Raw genomic sequence first — 20,561 nt, 5'->3', positions numbered from 1 at the left:
CAGCGGCTGGGTGGCTGAATTATGAATGCCATGGCGAAAAAATTAAATATGATCTCAATATCGCTGTACAGCGTGGTTTGGCAGACAACGCATGGCGGGCAATACCGCTGTACAACGTGAACGGCGGTGGATGTGTTAACCCTTTTCTCGCCAATGACGTGTTACCACGTCATTCCTCGCCATGCGTAATCTGCCAATGCCGTTTTACAGCGTCTTTGAGATCAATATTTCATATTTCTGTCATGGTATTCATATTTCACCCACGGATCCTTTACTGGTGCTGTAGATCTCCGCTCAACTCTCCAACGCTTCAATACCGCCACCTGGTGGCCAATCAGCGAGTTGCAACCGGATGTCAAAATTTGTGACGCCGGTGTGTCTCCCTATTCCTTCCGGCCACTCGCTATCGCTCGCAGGACTCTATCCAGACACTGTGCATATCGATCCGTTGCCATAACTCAATAAACAACATGATTGGACGTATATTAGTATTATACAAACCGGAACTGGATCATCTAGATCAACATCCCATAATAGCAATCTTTTTGCTCCACGCTCATCACCCAACGCTACGAGGAGACTGGGGTGAGTTTCAGCCTGTTTGTTTACCATTTTCGATACAAACTGCTCTGATCTATATATCACCCATACTACATGAATGATTTAACGTCGGCCACGGACTTATAAACGACCCCCCCCCCCCCCCCCCCTCAGGTCAACCGCGCATGATGAGTCATAACGTCTGGGATCATGTACAGTTGAAATTTTTTATCTGGCGTCAATCGGTATCAAACTGCATTTGATGATCTAATATATGCATTTATGGCTATAACTCACGTTCTATGAAATACTGCAGAAAACGATAAAAACATATTTATACTCTAGACCGTATTTTTGTATGAATGTGTGAGTGAAAAAGTAAAACGTTCCTAAATCCTGAACGATAGATAATTGATGTTGAATGGGCCATAGTAATGTCAATTTAGCAATACAATTAAAAAAGTTATAGCCCTGCAAAGAAGGTGAACATCTCCATAGACAAATAGTGCTGGCAGAGAGGCTACAAGGATGAGAATAAGCTCCGGCAGATAAAGGGTTAAGAGGTAAAGTGCCGGACATCACAAAACACACCCAATTTTTATTTTTTTTTTCACCCCCTCTAATTGTGCCCATCCAGAATTTTGCCTTGCATGACTCTGCTGGTTGCCAATATTTTAACCACAATGATAAATAAATAGCCACACTGGTCTCTCTTCAGCATGCATTGTAAGATTACAAATATAATAGCTCACAAAGTGGGCTCCAGGAAGGCATTCTTAAGGGATAATCAATTTAGCATGTCAGTTATTTACCTTATTGACACAGAGTTGTCACAGTAACTACCATTGATTCTGCACTGCAGTTGGTATTGTGAGACTAAAGCTTCTGAGATGGGATGGGAAGGTGGGCATTAGGGCCTAAGAGGTTGGGAATCCCTGGCTAATCCTAAACTATGGATAGTAATTCCTCTTTTCGAACAGCAGAAGAGGACTCTGACCCACGACTGTAGGTCAACCCAACTCGCTCAACTATAGCTCACCTTCAGCCTGCGCTCATTCGCTGTGTGTATATCTTCATCTCCAGGCTTGATCACAAATCCCCCTGTGGACCACTCCTCAAAGATCTGAAAAGACAAGTAAATCATACAAAAGAAAAACAAAACATGCCACTTAACTTTTATCAAAACATTCACATTTCTATACTGTATGTATATAATTTTGAGGTGGCCAATGTGCCTATCCAGCCAGGCAAGAGGCCTGTGGCCTGTACCCTGAGATTTGAACTCGGTATGTGAGTGAAAGGGTTAGCTATTTGGCAGCTGGTATCTGTCACATGATGATTCTATTGTTCACCACAAACTCAGCAGAATGCAGAAAGGAATTCTCAACCAGGGCAGATTTTCAGCTGTCACCCATTAACCTAGAGAAGCGTGTGAACCGTACACTCATCCTAACACCACCCAATAACATAAACATGTTTTTCTTTCATGCATTGGTCCTTGTCCACAAAGTTAAACTTTTGTCAAAAGCCCTGTTAATATCAAGATTCAAGAGGTTTATTTGTCACATACATACCAGGGCATACAGTGAAATGCGGGTGGCCATGCCCGCTTTGATTGTGCAATAATACTAAATAATAGACATAATAAACAGCTAATAAAATAGACATAAAATAGGCATGATAAAATAGACATGCTAAAGTCCTGAGATACTATACAAGAATCACATCAGTTATTTTCTTAAAGTGACCTTTATTTTCCTCGTTCCTTTAAGTGTCCTTTCCATTTTCTGTTCCATTAAGTGACCGTTTGTGTGTGAGCGAATGCAGCATGTGTGTTGTGTGTGTGTGCTCATGTGTACTTGTGTGTGGAGAGTTCAGACTATCATCATAGTCTTAACTCATTAATGGCCAGACCCGAGATATCTCGGGTTAACTCGCCATGCGTTGGCTGCCAGATCCGAGATATCTGGGGTTTTGATCCTTTGATCTTTTCCCTCTGATCCCCGTTCTAAATCATCATCTGGATCATTCTAGCCGTCCCTGGCTCGTTTGTATATGTTTGAATTGAAATGCCGATCGACTATCACCAGGTGGTGGTATCGTCCGTGTCTGAACTGCAATGGCTTGGGGTTGATACACAGCCTCACTTTAATTTCTCTTTGGTAGTGGCCCCTCCTCCTGCTGGAACAGAAATTCACATTGATCGCCTCAAAATTCCGTTGCCTAAGCGTATTTGACCATCGAAACGTGTATAGACATATACACTGGTAATCGCGATGGCAATGCGATCACTTGGAATTATTCTTCTTGGAATACCTTCTGGCTAAGGTAAGGTATATTCTATGTCTATTTTACCGAATCTGAAAAGTTTTTTTCCTACGATCACAGTTCTGTGTTTCACCGGACAAAAAACATGCTCGCCAAACACAATCACAGTTTTGAGTTAAAACGACCCCCCCCCCCCCCCCTTGATGATTTTGTGAAGGTACATATATACATGTCAAGCTTTGATTTGGGGTTTCGGGGGATCAACCAGAACGGTTTGGGCTTATTGCACATAACGCGATTTATCTCGTTACTGGATTTTCTTGGAAATGCGCGATGTTTAGCGTGTAATAAACTACAAACTACAGCGTGTAGAAACAAACGATTTTTCCCATGTTGCACTACAAGTAATATCTGTTAAAATGAGCCACACCATGTCTCCACAGCTATAATACAGAACACACACATAGCTTCGCAAACATAGTGAAACGACCGCGGAAACGGCTATCAAGCTGGCAATCTAGCTGTAAAGATAAGCGAGATGCACGGCAGTCAAAGAGTTAAGTGGGTCTGTAGGAACTGGAAATGTGTTAATTTGCTGCAAACCTTCAGAAGTATGGCAGAGTGGGTTAGTATTTTTTATTTGCCTTTATTTTGTGTGTCTGTTTGCGCCTCGGACATGGTTAGTGGCGTGAGGTTTGCAGGCCTGTCAAAGAGAAGTTCCAAACAGCTTGCCAGATTTTGTTCTAACTCTGCTGTAACAGGTTAGGTAGCCACAGTGTGGCGGAGAAGATGCTTTTTGTATCCATAGGTGTTCCGAAAGCATGTTGAACCTCTGTTATTTGAATCCAATGCGCAAATGTGGTTTGATCTGAGGATTCAATAAAGTATGTCAAATGCATGTGGAACGCCCTACCCACAGCCATAATTTTTTTTTTAATCCCTACCCACCTTCAAAACCGCTCTCAAAGAGCACCTACAGGAGGCTGCAATTCGAAACTGGCCCCCGTAAATGTCAAGACCCCCCCTCCCACCCACCACCCCCTCCTAATGTAAAGTTTCCTCCCCCTCGTATGTATATATTATCTGTTAGGATCTCTGTTTAACAGTACTGTATATTTGCATATCTTGTATGTCACAAATGTAACAGTACTAATACCTGTATGTCATGTATTGTCATATCTGTATGTCTGTATGGCCCCCGTAAATGTCCAAACCCCCCCTCCCACCCCCTCCTAATGTACAGTTTCCTCCTGATGAATTGAAAATGGGGGACCCTGATGTAAACAAGACGAAAGTCTTTCTCTGGTCTGCATCCCCTTAACAATTGTGTGTATTGAGCTGTACTGTATTGTACCCATTCTGCAATCTGTTAATAAAGTTTTCAATCAATCAATCAATCAATCTCCCCCTCGTATGTATATATTATCTGTTAGGATCTCTGTTTAACAGTACTGTATATGTGCATATCTTGTATGTCACAAATGTAACAGTAGGCCTACTGTATACCTGTATGTCAGAAATGTCATGATATATATATCTGTATGTTGCGTATGTCATTAATGTCATTATGAATTGAACATGGGGGACCCTGATGTAAACAAGACGAAAGTCTTTCTCTGGTCTGCATCCCCTTAACAATTGTGTGTATTGAGCCGTACTGTATTGTACCCATTCTGCAATCTGTTAAATAAAGTTTCAATCAATAATAATCAATCAATCAATTCACCTGATCCATCCCTTGCGAAATTATGATCATTTCCTCTGTCGTGACCAGACCAGCCTTTTCAAGGGCTTTGACATACGCCTTGCTCCCTCGGATGTCCGCATCCCACATCCTCTGGTCATAAGCTATGGATGCGTTGAACTTCTCCATGATAGGATCGGTGTCTCCAACGAACCGACCACCCCAAAGTTTATTTCCCTGAGAGCAAGATAAACACACACGGTTTGTATACACATAGCTTAGCATAGCAATATCATCGGTTAGCCAGCAACAACATAACAGACAGAACGGTATGATCGCTGCGTGAAGGTCTGACTCTGACAGCTAGCTTTGTGTCAGCCTCTGTCCAGCTAAGTGTTAAAACAACAACCCTCTGAAGCACAAATCCACGCGGATAAGAAGAAAAACAAAACACGAGAGTGGTGGTCGTTTCCCCCTTAACGTTACCTCTGCATTCGCCATCTTTCTCTTCCTTGTGGTACGTGGGTTAAGGATCAAATCACAGGTTTGGGGTCTCGACTCTCGGCTGGTGAAATGTTTGGCTCAGTTGAATGAGGTTGGCAGATGGTTGTCTGAGTGGGCAGAGGCAATAGGGTCCAGCTGCAGCGCCGGAGAATCCTCTCACTGGGCAAGCCTGTGGCAGCCACAGAGGGCGAGCGCTGATTGATTGATCGAAAACTTTATTAACAGATTGCAGAATGGGTACAGTACAGTACAGCTCAATACATACAATTGTTAAGGGGATGCAGACCAGAGAAAGACTATCGTCTTGTTTACATCAGGGTCCTCCATTTTCAATTAATCATAACATATGAGTCTGACATACACAGGGACGTGCACATAGGGTGACCAGATGCAAAAAGTCCAAAAGCAGGACAACAGTAAGATTTTGGTGGGACAGATAGATAATGTAATTTTTTTTATTAGAATAACTCGTCTTCACCGAATAGATAAAGGTTAAATCAAAATAAATACAAATTAAATACAGAATTATATCTCTCCACATTCATCTTGGCACTGGCAGCCGGCTTGTTACCACCTAACATCTGTTTTAAATATTCAAACTTTATCACTTGACAGGAATGTCTTGTGTTCGATATATATTTTTTTGCTTCAAAAAGAGGGACATCCTCTCAATATGTGGGACGCGGTCTCAAATGGTGGGACAGTACAACCAAAAGGGGGACACCTGGTCACCCTACGTGCACAGGACTTTAGAGGGGCAGGTGCTCAAAGGCTGAAAAGGGCATACCTGTGTGTGTTTTAACCGAGCACTCGTAGCGCACGAGCCCGATTTTTAAGGGCCATTTTCAGGGGGGGGGGGGGGGGGCTTTTTATGCTTTTTGGGGGGTTTTGGTGATCAAATATTGAATATTGAACTATAATAATCAGTGCAGGAGCTCACTTATCCTTGAAAGACAGTTTTATCACTGACTTAAAAGGCCCATACATCTCCATAAATGTTCATGGGGGAGGGAATAAGTGCTTACCCTACAGACCCCAAGAAGTGCTGTATATTCTGTATTGTTTAATATAAATGCATTTTTTATTCCAATCCCGATTTGTATTTGAGATTCCCAAATCCCATCGGACTTGACTTCTTCGTGTCCCTCAATGAGTGTAATACCAGCATTCAACTGTATGCGCCACAGCGGTTTCTATCATCATCATCATCACCACCCACGCTATGTGCACGTGCCTGGACATACACAACATACAGATAGACAGTACTGCTACATCTATACATTTATGACATACCAGATTTGCAAATACAGTAATGTTTGTGACACAAAAAGAGTCCAGAAAAGAGAGTATATACATTTGACGTAGAAACTGTACATTGGAGGAGGTTGGGTAGGTGGGGTGGGGTTGGGTGGGGGGGGGGGGACTGTACATCTGTACGTCTGGCGTAAAGTACAAACCTACTTTCTATAGAAGCAGCTCGGAGGTGCGCTGTTTTAAGTGAGTGTGTGTTATTGGATTGATTGGTTGATTGATTGATTAAATTGTATTAATGTCTGCCTTGTTTCGAACTGGTTATGCTTAGGCCCTCTTTCGAAGTCGCCCTCTTTCGAAGTCGGTTATGTTTGGAATCAGGGCTGGTGGTCTATCGGCGTTCGCCCTGCTCTAAAGATAAACTCTAAGCATAACCGACTTCGAAAGAGGGCCTAAGCATAACCAGTTTGAACAAAAATGTTCAATCAATCAATCATTCCAATAACACACGCTCACTTCATTCTTAGATGGCATGTGTGGTGTTATCCTAGTTTAGATCATCTATGTGGGCCGGGTCTATTGTTATGACGAACAGGAAGTAAGGTTAGGGCCGGCCAATAGGAATGAGCCTGGGGCTATGTGTAGGGGGAGAGTTCAAGGTAACAGGGAGTTAACGTACGTTATGGCTATGCTAAATAAATGACCAGATCAGTTCACAGTTGTAGTCTCACGTTCTTTCAAGAATACTCGACATGGTGTCAGAAGTGCTGTGAAACAGATTAAAAGGTCTACCTCGGAGGTTGAATAAAGAGGTTCCATGAGTAACGGTGAGGAGAAAGAGCCAGGTAGAGTCGGAGGTAGCATCATGGCTAACGTACCTGCGGCTACTTTCAACATCCAACCGCCTGAGCCCTTTGATTTTTCAAAGCCGCTCGAGTGGACTAAATGGATCAGGAGATTCGAGAGGTTCCGTCAGGCAAGCAATTTAACTGCAAGCTCCGAAGAAAATCAGGTAAACACGTTGATTTACTGTATGGGAGCTGAAGCTGATGATGTTTTGAGAGGCTTGAATCTCAGTGCTACAGACCAGCTGGAATACGGTAAAGTGCGGATGGCTTTCAGTCTTTCTTTGTTGTGAAAAAGAACATTGTTTATGAACGTGCACGTTTTAACATGCGCAAGCAAGAAGCAAACGAGGCTGTGCCATGCATTTGTTACTTCCCTGTATGGATTAGCAGAGCACTGCAATTATGGGACGTTGCATGATGAGCTAATCAGGGACAGGATCGTAGTGGGACTGGCTAACACACATCTCTCAGAACGCATGCAGATGGAGAAAAATCTAGACCTGGAAAAAGCCATTAACATGGCTAGACAATCAGAAGAGATTAAAAAATAGCAACACACACTGAGGAGCGATGCCAGTTGTGTAAAACTCATGGATAGTGTTAGCTCTGTGGAGTGTTTAAAGGCAGGCAGCAGTATGACAAGCCTAGTTTCACCAAAAACAAAAGTTATGGAGCACAGCCACACAGCAGCCAGAGTAAAAATCAAAACAGCTCACAGTGCTACAAATGTGGGGGTCCCACCCTACACAAGTGCCCTGCAAATGAGGTCAGGTGCCATTCCTGTGGAAAAATGGGTCACTACCAGCGTGTGTGCCGTGCAGGTAAGGCTGTGCATGGTATTGAGGAAGAAGAGAAAAGGGGCTGTTTTCTTGGCTCTGTGACATCTGAGCAAGAGGCATGGACTGCTGAGATAGGCATAATGGGAAAAAGCATCAGTTTCAAATTGGACACCGATGTTACGGCTGTGTCACAGACAATGTTTAACAGTATATTTTCCCATGCACAGCAGCCTTCAGAGAGAGACCCTTATTGGGTCCAGGACGGGTTCCGTTGGATGTGTCGGGTTTCGCCAGACTGCAGCTGAGAAAGGGAGCCAAACACACCACGGAGAAAGTCTATGTGGTAAGAAATCTGAGTACGCCATTGCTCGGGTTGCCAGCCATAGTAGCCCTGGGCCTGCTCATCCATGTCAACAGTGTGGACAAGGGGACCCTCAAGACGAGCTACCCAAAGCTAAGCAGTGGGCTGGGTACGGTACGTAGATCATACCACATTAAGCTTACACCCAATGCTGTGCCGATTTCCTTGAAAACCCCTAGTAGAATTCCACTGCCGTTGGTGGGGAAGGTCAAAGAAGAGCTCCAACGCATGGAAAGCCTGGGAGTTATCAGCCGCGTGAAGGAGCCGACCGCCTGGTGCGCCGGCATGGTGGTCGTGCCCAAGAAAGACAGCGAGAAGGTGCGTTTATGTGTGGACTTGACACGCTTGAACGAGTATGTGTGCCGTGAAAAGTACATTTTACCGTCAGTAGAGCAGAATCTCGGGACACTTGCTGGAGCGAAAATATTCAGCAAATTGGATGCCAACATGGGGTTCTGGCAGATTCCACTCACGAAGGAATCAGCCAAGTACACCACGTTCATTACACCCTTTGGTCGATTCCACTTTAACCGTCTTCCGTTTGGAATCGCCTCAGCACCCGAACACTTCCAGTGCATGATGGCGGAGGTCATAGAGGGGCTAGAAGGGGTGGTCTGCCACATTGATGATCTATTAGTGTGGGGGCGGGACCAGGAAGAGCACGATGCTCGACTCCATGTTGTGCTACAAAGAGTGGAAAAAGCTGGCCTCACCCTGAATGTGGACAAATGTGAGTTCTCCAAGAGTGAAATGCTTTTCCTGGGTCACATCATCACATCGGAGAGCATCCGCCCTGACCCGAGGAAGACAGAGGCCATCACAGAGTTGGTGGAGCCTACGAACGTTACTGAGTTGAGGAGTTTTCTCGGCATGGTCAATCAGCTGGGAAAGTTCATCCCCCAGCTGGCCGAAACTGATAAGCCGCTTCGTGACCTCCTCTCAAAGAGAAACTGTTGGGTCTGGGACGTGGACCAGGCTATGGCGTTTGAAGCGCTGAAGAAGGCACTGTGTTCTGCTCCTGTGCTGGCTATGTATGACCCGAACAGAGACACTAAAGTGTCAGCTGATGCATCATCATATGGATTGGGAGGCGTTCTTCTCCAGAGAGAGGAGGAAGGATGGAAGCCTGTGGCGTATGCATCGCGCTCGCTCAATCCAACTGAGCAGCATTACGTGCAGGTAGAGAAGGAGGCGCTAGCCCTCACATGGGCCTGCGAAAGGTTCCGGGATTACCTCATAGGGAAACATTTCTGCCTGGAGACCGACCCCAAACCCCTACTCAGTCTACTTGGAGCCCAAGCACTGGATCTGCTACCGCCAAGAATCCAGCGCTTCAGAATGAGGCTCATGCGCTACTCATACTCCATCGTGCATGTACCAGGAAAGTCACTTTGGACAGCAGACATGCTGTCGCGTGCACCTGTGGAGTCATGCATGTCTGCAGGAGATAAAGAGCTGATGGAGAGCACCAACATATACGTGGACTTTGTTATAGAGAGTCTACCTGTCAGTGCCTCATACATGGAAAACCTGAAATAACAGCTGAAAGCTGACAGTGTTTGCTCACATATTATAACACTGTGCACAGAAGGATGGCCAGCGCATGTAAATGAAGAACCGCTGTTGAAAAACTACTGGCCAGAGCGAGATACACTCACAGTGGAAAATTGATTACTGTTGAAAGGAGCACGGCTTGTAATACCAGCAACAATGCGAAATGACGTGCTGGCCAAAATTCATGAGGGACACCAAGGCGTGGTGAAATGTAAAGCGTGCGCTCATCAGTCCGTGTGGTGGCCGGGACTCTGGCAGCAGATAAATAACATGGTACTCAACTGCAGGACATGCATACAAGAGCACCATAACCACAAAGTGCCACTCATGGTGTCTGAATGCCCTGAAAGACCATGGCAGAAGTTGGGGGCAGATCTGTTTGTCTTGGGAAGCAAGACATACCTGCTTGTTGTCGACTACTTCTCCAGGTATGTTGAGATTGCACTATTATGTCACACCAGGTCCACCGACGTCATCGTTCACCTCAGCTCAATCTTCGCCCGCCATGGCATCCCAGAGGTCCTGATGTCAGATAACGGGCCACAGTTTTCTGGACAGGCCTTCACGTCCTTTGCAGCTACATATGGATTCAGGCATGTCACCAGCAGCCAGAGGTTTCCTCAAAGTAATGGTGAAGCGGAACGCGCAGTCCAGACAGTGAAAAATCTGCTGAAAAAGGCTGGCTCTACTCACCTACAGAGCCACACCTCTCCAGAGTGGTTACAGCCCGGCTCAACTTCTCATGGGCCGACGTCTCCGCACCACAGTGCCGACCATTCCCTCCCAGCTGGTTCCTGCGCTGCCAGACTGCAGTGCGTTCGCTCAGAAGGAGAAGAAGAGAGGCGCGGCGGACGCTGAAAATTACAACAGACGTCATCATGTCAAAGCTCTCAGTGACTTGTCACCAGGAGAACAAGTATGGGTCACTGACGCTGAAGAGTCTGGGACAGTGCTCCAGAAGCACTCCACTCCAAGGTAATACTTGGTGGATCTACCTCAGGGGGTGGTGAGACGTAACCGCCTGCACCTGATACCTCTTCAGACATCTGAACAGGACAGAGGTTCCCCACTACAGCACCAAACGCCAGAGCCAACTCCTGAGCAGGCTCCCATGTCACCGGGTGTGGTACCCCAAGCCGCACCTAAAGGGACTCTCTCTCTCAAAACCCGTGTGGTACCCTTGACTGGGATTTCATAATCGATATGTCTGTAAATAGAAAATATATGCAAATGCCTTGTATACTTTTTAGCAGCAGAGTGGTTTGCAGGGCTAAATGAGGAACGATTCTAGAGACAGTTGCATCAGATAACAGCAGGAACAGTCATTTCAACCCCCACTAGCAGATGTACTAACTGAAAAGTCACACCCAACTGTTAGCAGATTTCAGCAGCGACAGCAGAGACCAGATAACTGGCTCTGATAGTATAAGACAGGACTAAAGGTAATTAATCAATAAGGACATGTTTCAAAGTTAAATGAAAAAGCATGATACTTGATTGGCTTTGATTGGATTGACAACTCTATAAAGAAACCAAGAAAAACATCTATATAGATATTTAGAATTAAGAATCCTGGTATATTTATCACAGAGTATTACAAAGTGTCAGTTGGTAAATAGGGGTTGGTGCTGGCTCTTGTGGACTGAATGGTATTAACCTAAGAAGCAATGACTGTACTGGGTTAATGCTAGATAGGCCATTGAATCATTACACAAGCCCTATTTAGGGAAGGTTAAAAGGTCTGAGTTAGCAGACCCCCCCTCTGTTCACTGAAGGAAGACACCGGCCAGGAGATCGAGGAGGGGGGGGGGGGGGCAGCTAGCCACCAACGAGGAAGTCAGGGGGGGAGGCGGACCAGCCTCCCCAAGAAGGTCATCTAAGGACCGCCTGTGTTTAGATACTTGTGAATGGTTGAACTAGTTAAAAATAGGGAAGTCATTTAACCTATAAGTATTGGAACAATAATGATGGTGGGTAGGCCAGCTCATGACCCGCCACGACCGTTCCCCAGGGGGTCTGAGTCTGCGCCTCCATCGCCCACCGACCATGGTTCTACTTTGCTGCTACGTGAGTAAACTGTATATGGAATAATCACTGTTTGTGATAACTTAGAGTAAGATGTCTATCTTAGACCAGGTTTATCATGTGGTGGCAACGAGTACTATTGGTCTATTTCATACATAACATGAATACTATTAATGTGCAAGACTGTCTTGATGTAGCCACTGTGAATGGGCTATTTTGATTAACCTCATCAAACCTTCTGTACAATCATGTATTATGCTGAATTAATTCCTGTGTGCAACTGATGCCTTATCCACCCTTGACCCTTTGGCAAATAAATCAGTTGAGTTGAAATATAGTTCCTTTTGCCTGGACTGCACGTTTATTTCTTTATCTGACTAAGTCAGGGGAGAAGACCATGTTGCCCTCGCTCTCCTTTCCTCCTTCCAGATAGCAACCTCATTGTACTGTAAAACCACCTTAGATATTGATCAAGAATATACGACACCCGGTCTGGGAGAACTGTAGTGAAACCTAATAGGCTTGACCTGTGAACTAGGGGAAAAGGGGATCTGAGATCAGTAAAAAAAAAAAAAAAAAAAAAGGGCACATGTGTATAATAACAAGAAAAATGAAATGTTATGAAAATATGGTATGTAAAATGTAAATGCTATGGGTCTAGTATAAGGCACTATAAATAATACTGTTTGTGTTACACAGGGACAGACCTTTCTACACGAGGCAGAATAATCCTCTAAGGTTTGATGAGACAAAGGCAGTCTACCCTTTGTTCTCGAGAAAGGGGAGATGTGGTGTTATCCTAGTTTAGAACATCTATGTGGGCCGGGTATATTGCTATGACGAACAGGAAGTAAGGTTAGGGCCGGCCAATAGGAATCAGCCTGGGGCTATGTGTAGGGGTGGAGTTCAAGGTAACAGGGAGTTAACGTACGTTATGGCTATGCTAAATAAATTACCAGATCAGTTCACAGTTGTAGTCTCACGTTCTTTCAAGAATACTCGACAGCATGCACCTCCGAGTACTTCGAGAAACGTCCGTACTTTCCGCCAATCAGCGCGCTCTCTGTGGCTGCCACAGGCTTGCCCCTTGAGAGGATTCTGCGGTGCTGCAGCTGGACCTGGGCACACACGCAGTGCAGTCAGTGGGCATGCGGGCGGAACCTATTGATCCTATTGAATTGAATTCTGATTAATTTTATTTAAAGACAACGTACAGTTGTAATCTAACACGAACCAACGTTAGTCAGCTTTGAAATGCATCATACAATTTAGCTAGTCTTTCCTGGTGGGATTGTGTAGCTAGCCGTTTCCAGCTAATGTCGGTCGAGTCAACGTACACTTTTAGGGCGTCATTTATCTCGCTAGCGTTTATTATAGAACAATCACATGTCCATCCTCTTACATTCTTTGTACAATAGTGTGTACTACGTTATCCCTTTACTGCTTGTACGATAAACCAGCTTACTGGGCATAATTCTCTAGCGTATGTTGTGTCCTGTTTGCGGACGACTCAGCCCTGCTGGTCTCTGACAAGAACAAGTTACAGGTTGAAAAAGCCCTCAGCTCTGAACTCTGCAGAATCTGCACCTGGCTCGCTGATAACAAACTATCATTACACCTGGGTAAAAGTAACAGAGTCCATTCTCTTCGGATCAAATAACAAACTCAGCAAGACAAACGGCTTCTCTGTTACAGACTTACAGTGGGTGACAATATTGTCACAAGGAAAGATGAAATTACATACTGGGTTCCATCCTAGAGGCAAATCTTTCCTGTGACAAAATGGCAGCCAATGTAATAAAAGAAAGTCAACCAACGAACAAGATTCTTGTACCGGATCTCCTCTCTGGTAAACAAGAATACCCTGAAGACTCTAGCAGGAGCACTCATTCAAGGGTTGCAATTATGCAACAACAATGTGGAACGCCCTACCCACAGCTGTAAAGGAATGTGAATCACTACCCACCTTCAAAACCTCTAAAAGAGCACCTACGGGAGACTGCAATCCAAAACTGGCCCCTGTAAATGTCCAAACTCAACCCCCTCCAATGTACAGTTCCCCCACCCCAACCACCTCCAATGTACAGTTCCCCCACCCCAACCACCTCCAATGTACAGTTTCCCCACCCAACCTCCAATGTACAGTTTCTTCCCCCTCAAATGTATATACTCTCTTTTTTTAGACTCTTTTTGTATCACAAACAGTACTGTATTTGTAGATCTGGTATGTCATAAATGTCTAGATGTAGCAGTACTGTATCTGTATGTCATACGATGAATTGAAAATGGGGGACCCTGATGTAAACAAGACGAAAGTTTCTCTGGTCTGCATCCCCTTAACAATTGTGTGTATTGAGCTGTACTGTATTGTACCCATTCTGCAATCTGTTAATAACATTTTCAATCAATCAAGGGTGCAACTCATGGTACCAAAGCACCTCAAAGGCACTAAAAACAAGATTACAAACATCACAAAACAAACTGGTCAGACTACTGCTTGACCTTACTCCTAAAACCCACCTCACCCTTGCCCATTTTGACAACCTAGGATGGCTTAGAGTGAACGACAACTTGAGTACAGCAACTTGCAATGGGCCTGGTCTACAAGATACACTACACCACTAAGGTATCCATGTACATGTCGAGGTACTTCCCAAAGGTCAGTGAATACCACAACCACAACACCAGAGGTAGTTTCTCCACATACACACACCTATTTACCTCCGCCTGGCCACACCCACATCTGCTCCTACATAAGCGGGGTCGTGGCCACACAATCAGCTCCTTCCCAAGTCTTTCACCACCGAAGGCAAAGACCATGGGGTCCTCAGTGAGTCAGAGCAGAGCGCTCGCTATACTCATATAACTAGGGTTATAGGATAACCATACGTTATAGATTGTATAGCTTTACGCTCTGCTCTATTGGAACACAGGAGCTGAGCAGAGCGAAAAGCTCGACAGATGTACCCGCTGAGGCCCCCTACAACCATCAGAACCGGGGAGGACCCGAGCCCCCCGGTGCTCCCTAGTGGAGGACGGGAGGGAATCGGATCCGACTGTGCGAAGAGGGCTTAGCACCTCAAACGCACAGGGTGAGCAGACCGTGGGATTTACCTTCGTTCAGAAGGACCCGCGACCACTCAGGCGCGCATCCCACATGCCACCAGGGAACGGACGGGAAGCAAAACACCCCCGTCGCAGCCGGTCTCCATTCACTCCCTGAAACCATAGAATATGATCAAGAGGAGTGAAGACACGTGCTGCTCAGTTTACTCCAGAAACTCCTCTGAGAGTTTTATTGTCATCAATAACTCTCAATTAACAATTCGGTATCAAAACATCATATTTACAGTAATTGCATATGTATTCTTTACATTTGTCTGTCTGTTTCTGTGTCTCAGGTTAATCAATGTCAAACGTTATCAAGCTATTCATTGAAATCATTTACTTTCACCTTTGTTTCATTCTCTTTGGTTATCAAACCATTCATGTAAATCAGATACATATGCCTCGTGGGTTCAATATCAATGGTCACTTAAATCATAAGCGACATATTCATACTTCTCTTTACTGTAATACCAACATTCACTCTACTCTACACGTGCACCGTGCACGTGTGAGCTTTTTGGATAACTCACAATGTAAGATCACACCTTTAAACGAGGGGGACGAGGGGATAGTAAAGATAGAGGGAGAGAGGGCGAGAGCGGGAGGGAGAGAGAGAGGGGGAGAGAGAGAGAGAGAGAACTTCAACCAAGCTGTGAACGACCTGAGAGACAAAGCAAGAAGGGCTTTTTATGCCATAAAAAGGAACATCAAGTTAGACATTCCAATCAAAATCTGGCTCAAAATATTAGACTCCGTCATAGAACCGATTTCCCTATATGGTTGTGAAGTCTGGGGCCCACTTGCAAACCAAGACTTCACCAAATGGGACAAACACCCAATTGAGACTCTGCATGCAGAATTTTGCAACTCCATCCTCCGCACCCAACGGAAAACACCAAATAATGCATCCAGAGCAGAACTAGGAAGATACCCACTAATCATCAAAATAAAAAAAAAGAGCATTCAAATTCCACAATCACCTAAAAGAAAGTGACCCAGACACACTCCACAACATAGCCCTCACCCACAGAGAGACCCTCGATAGATGCCCACTCAGCCAGATGGTTCTGGGACTCTGCTCACAAACACAAGCAGAGCCACCAGACAGAAACCACACTGGACTAAATCAAATTATAAGAAAACAAAAAGAAAACTATCTGACACATTGGAAAGAATCAACCAAAAACCAGAGCAAATTGAAATGCTATTTGGCCATAAACAGAGAGTACACAGTGGCAGAATACCTCAGCACTGTGACTGACCCAAAACTAAGAAGATCCTTGACTAGGTACAGACTCAGCGAGCACAGCCTAGCCATTGAGAAAGGCCGCCATAGGCAGACCTGGCTCACAAGCGAAGACAGACTATGCACCCACTGCACACAAGATGAGGTGGAAACCGAGTTCCACTTCTTAACAACCTGCCCACTATACCAAGACATCAGAGACATATACTTCCCACAAATTGCAAACACCCAAAGAGACTTTGAAAACATGGACAATAACTCAAAACGCCCATACCTACTGGGAGAAATACAAGAATGTGCAACACAGCAGCAAGATTTGTGAGCTGCTGTGACAAGAAAAGGACATCCAACGGAATACAACCACCATAAAGACTGTACAAGAAATTCCTTCTGTAATGTACTGATTTCTTTTGTTTTCTCTGTTTGATTGTTTTGTTTTGTTTGGCTTTGGCAATGTAAACGTATGTTTCCCATGTCAATAAAGCCCATTTGAATTGAATTGAATTGAATTGAGAGAGAGAGAGAGTGGGAGGGAGAGATGGCTTAACTATTCCTATTTTAGCCAAAGGCTTGAACAGTCATTTCAATACTATTACAATGTGCTATTGAAACAGGTCACCACATGTCACCAATGTCCATAGGTCAGAGAGCAGCAAAGTCAAACCTACTTTTACCATAACCTACTTTGGGTATTTTAAGACTGCTCTTAAACTGCATGGGAAATATTCCTTTCCTTGAATAATTTGCTCCTATTAAAACTTCTCAAAATGGTGCTCTGTTTATAAGGCTATAATATGTTGAACATTTCATGGTTTATATCTTAATCTGTTTATACACATTTGTGTATAAACCTAACCCTTACCGTAACCTTACCCTCACTCGAGATAAACAGTTGGTTGTCCTAATCTGTTTAAGATAAGATATTCCTTTATTGATCCCCTTGGGGAAATTCAGGCATCGTAGCAGCATGGGGGAGGGGAGGTACAGGTAGACATGATACAGGTCATAGAATTATAGTACAGTGGAGAGGTAAAAATTTAAATAGAATACAAATAATATAACAATATAATATATTGTGGTGACACTTATCACGCACAATTGGTGCAGACATTCACTGGACTTGAGGAGCGGGGGAATGCTCCTTTAAGCCTGGGGATTCTGGGAACGGGTTGGGTATTTGGTGACGTATATTATGTCACCTGTCAGCTGTCAGCGGGCTGCTGTCACTTTGAAGTAATAACGTTAAACGTCTCTGCACTCTGTTTTGATGTATGTAATTTATGTTGGGAAGTAAAGGAAAGACTCGACTACCGTCTCCCGTTTCATCCTTTCTTGCGATCCCACATTGGTGACCTGAAGTACGTGAATATTACATCATTATGGACGGAGAAGTGAACATTGTCTACGCCGCTGCAATTAAGTTACCCGACTTCTGGCATCACAGCCCTCGACCCTGGTTTCAACACATTGAAGCTCAGTTCGAGTTGAGAGGAATAACACAGGATGTTACGAAATATTATCATGTGGTAGCAGCATTGGATGCCCAGACGACGGCCCGCGCTATGGGGCTGCTGGAAGCCCCGCCAGCTGCCGGCAAATATGACGCTATCAAGGCATTCCTTTTGCAATTATTTGAACTGTCGGAAATTGAAAAGGCGGATCGTCTATTGTCACTTAACGGCCTCGGCGACGGCAAGCCGTCCGAACTGATGGACAGGATGCTGTCCGCTTTGGGCTCGGCAGATCCCTCTTTTTTGTTTAAACATGTTTTCATGCGTCAGCTCCCAGCGCCTGTGCGTACCGCCCTGGCCAGCTCTCCCGTCTCCTTCACCAAGGACTACCGCGCGCTGGCTGCCGAAGCGGACAGGATTTATCTCGCCAACCGGCAGCAGTTTGTGCATGCGCTGCTTCCAGCCTACCACCCACCTACCCACCTAGTGGACGCTGCGGACGCCGCTGCAGCAGTGACTGCCCGTCGCCAGGGTAACAGTGGATGGTGTTATTTCCATAACCGGTTTGGCGCCAGGGCCAAACAGTGTCGCCCACCGTGCAATTACAGTGACCAGGGAAACGCCAGGGCCAATACTCATTAACAGCCATGAGCGTTGGCGGAGGCAGCAGGCTGCTATTTATTAAGGACACCTTATTTGGCCGGCGACTACTAGTCGACTCGGGCGCGCAACGCAGCATCCTGCCTGCTACAGCTGTGGACACTATGGCTGGGGGCCACGGTCCCCCCATGGACGCTGCTAATGGCACGCCTATACGTACCTACGGAACCCGGTATGTAGAGGTGTGTTTTGGCGGGCGCCGTTTCGGGTGGGAGTTTGTCATGGCCGCTGTTTCAGTTCCTCTCCTCGGCGCGGACTTCCTGTGTGCGTTCAGGCTGCTAGTGGACATTACAAACTGTCGCCTGATCGATGCTGTCTCCTTCGCTACCTACCCGTGCACGCTGGGAGGGCCAGGGACACTAGGTCTGTCCAACATGCTTGCTGCTGGGGATGTATATCAGCGCCTCCTAGCGGAGTTCCCTATCCTCACCACGCCTACATTTTCCTCAGCAGTCGCTAAGCATGGCGTGGAGCACTATATAGCCACTGTCGGTCCCCCGGTCTATGCACGTGCTCGGCGCCTTGACCCAGCTAAGCTCTCCATTGCCAGGGAGGAATTTGCAACCATGGAACGCCTTGGAATTGTGCGCCGTTCTGACAGTCCGTGGGCCTCCCCCCTGTATATGGTCACTAAGGCTGATGGTGGGTGGCGTCCCTGTGGCGATTTCCGACGCCTAAACAACCACGACCCCGGACCGGTACCCCGTCCCGCATATACAGGACTTCTCCGCCCACCTGGCGGGGACCACCATCTTTTCCAAGGTGGACTTGGTGCGGGGATACCACCAGGTACCAGTTCACCCACGGGACGTTCCCAAGACGGCGGTCATCACTCCTTTTGGCCTGTTCGAGTTTCTGCGGATGCCCTTTGGCCTCAAGGGGGCGGCACAGACTTTCCAGCGACTGATGGACTCGGTGCTGCGGGATATGGCATTCATGTTCGTATACTTGGACGACATTCTCGTAGCCAGCACGTCTGCAGAGGAGCACCTGACACATCTCAGGCAGTTGTTTGAGCGGCTCAGTGCACATGGGCTCATTGTTAACCCCGCCAAGTGCCAGTTCGGCCGGTCGTCTATTGATTTCCTCGGGCACAGGGTCTCAGCAGAGGGAGCCGTTCCGCTCCCTGCCAGGGTGGACGCCGTTGCCAGCTTTCCACGCCCCCGCACCGTGAAGTCCCTGCAGGAGTTCCTAGGCATGGTGAACTTCTACAACAGGTTCATTCCCCGTGCTGCTCACCTCATGCGCCCCTTGTATGAGGCCCTGCGTGGTAAGGACCCCAAGGCCGAGGTGGACTGGTCCCCGTGTACCGATGACGCTTTTTTGGGCGCTAAAACTGCACTGGCCAATGCCGCATTACTGGCACACCCATTTCCTACCGCCCCTATCGCCCTCACAACTGACGCCTCAGACTACGCAGTGGGGGCAGTGTACGAACAGTGGGTGGGGGGGGGCTGGCAACCGCTTGCTTTCTTCAGTCGCCAGCTGCGGGACAATGAAAGAAAGTACAGCACCTTTGACCGGGAGCTCCTAGGCCTCTTTCCTGGCCATCAGGCACTTCAGATTCCTGCTGGAGGGCCGACGGTTTACTGCCTTTGTGGACCACAAGCCACTCACCTTCGCCATGGCCAAGGCCACCGAGCCGTGGTCAGGGCGCCAGCAGCGCCAACTCTCCGCCATCTCCGAGTTTACCACGGACTTACGGCATGTCGCAGGTAAAGACAACTACGTCGCTGACTGCCTCTCCCGGACGGTGGTGGGGGCCGTCCACTTGGGACTAGACTACGCTGCCATGGCTGCCGACCAGGCCACTGACAAGGACATGCAGGCCTACCGAACAGCCGACACTGGACTAAGGTTAGAGGATGTGCAGTTTGGTATTGCCAACACCACGCTCCTCTGCGACGTCTCCACCGGTCAGCCCCGTCCGATGGTTCCCGCTGGCTGGCGGCGGCAGGTATTCGAAGCCATCCATGGCCTGTCGCACCCGGGGGTGAAGGCATCAACTAAGCTGGTCAGTGCTAAATTCGTCTGGCATGGCCTCAGGAAGGACATCGCAGCCTGGGCCGGCTCCTGCGTGGCGTGCCAGCGTGCAAAGATACACCGTCACACCAAAGCCCCCTTGGCACCATTTCTCGTGCCGGAGAGGCGCTTTGACCATGTCAATGTGGACCTGGTGAGTCCCCTGCCCGCCTCCCACGGGTTCACTCACCTCCTCACCATGGTGGACAGAACCACTAGGTGGCCGGAGGTGGTCCCGCTGGCATCGACCACATCCGCCG

General features: G+C 46.7%; 1 protein-coding gene across 1 annotated transcript in view; it reads right to left on the bottom strand.

Annotated features, from left to right (window-relative positions):
- Nucleotides 1–5,141, bottom strand: part of asl (argininosuccinate lyase) — a 35,765-nt gene extending 30,624 nt beyond the window's left edge. Inside the window, exons 1-3 of the mRNA XM_084320083.1 lie at nucleotides 4,979–5,141; nucleotides 4,535–4,729; nucleotides 1,580–1,663 (exon numbers count right to left, since the gene is read on the bottom strand). Of these exons, the coding sequence (XP_084176209.1) occupies nucleotides 1,580–1,663; nucleotides 4,535–4,729; nucleotides 4,979–4,993 (294 nt within the window). The 5' untranslated portion in view covers nucleotides 4,994–5,141. The remainder of the gene's footprint in view (nucleotides 1–1,579; nucleotides 1,664–4,534; nucleotides 4,730–4,978) is intronic.
- Nucleotides 5,142–20,561: the final 15,420 nt, after the last annotated feature.

Source organism: Notolepis coatsorum, assembly GCF_963971535.1.
Source record: "Notolepis coatsorum genome assembly, chromosome: 8".
In the NCBI taxonomy this organism is placed as follows: Eukaryota; Metazoa; Chordata; class Actinopteri; order Aulopiformes; family Paralepididae; genus Notolepis; species Notolepis coatsorum.
Note: the sequence above shows the minus strand (reverse complement) of the source record. Positions and strands in the feature narration are given on the sequence as shown.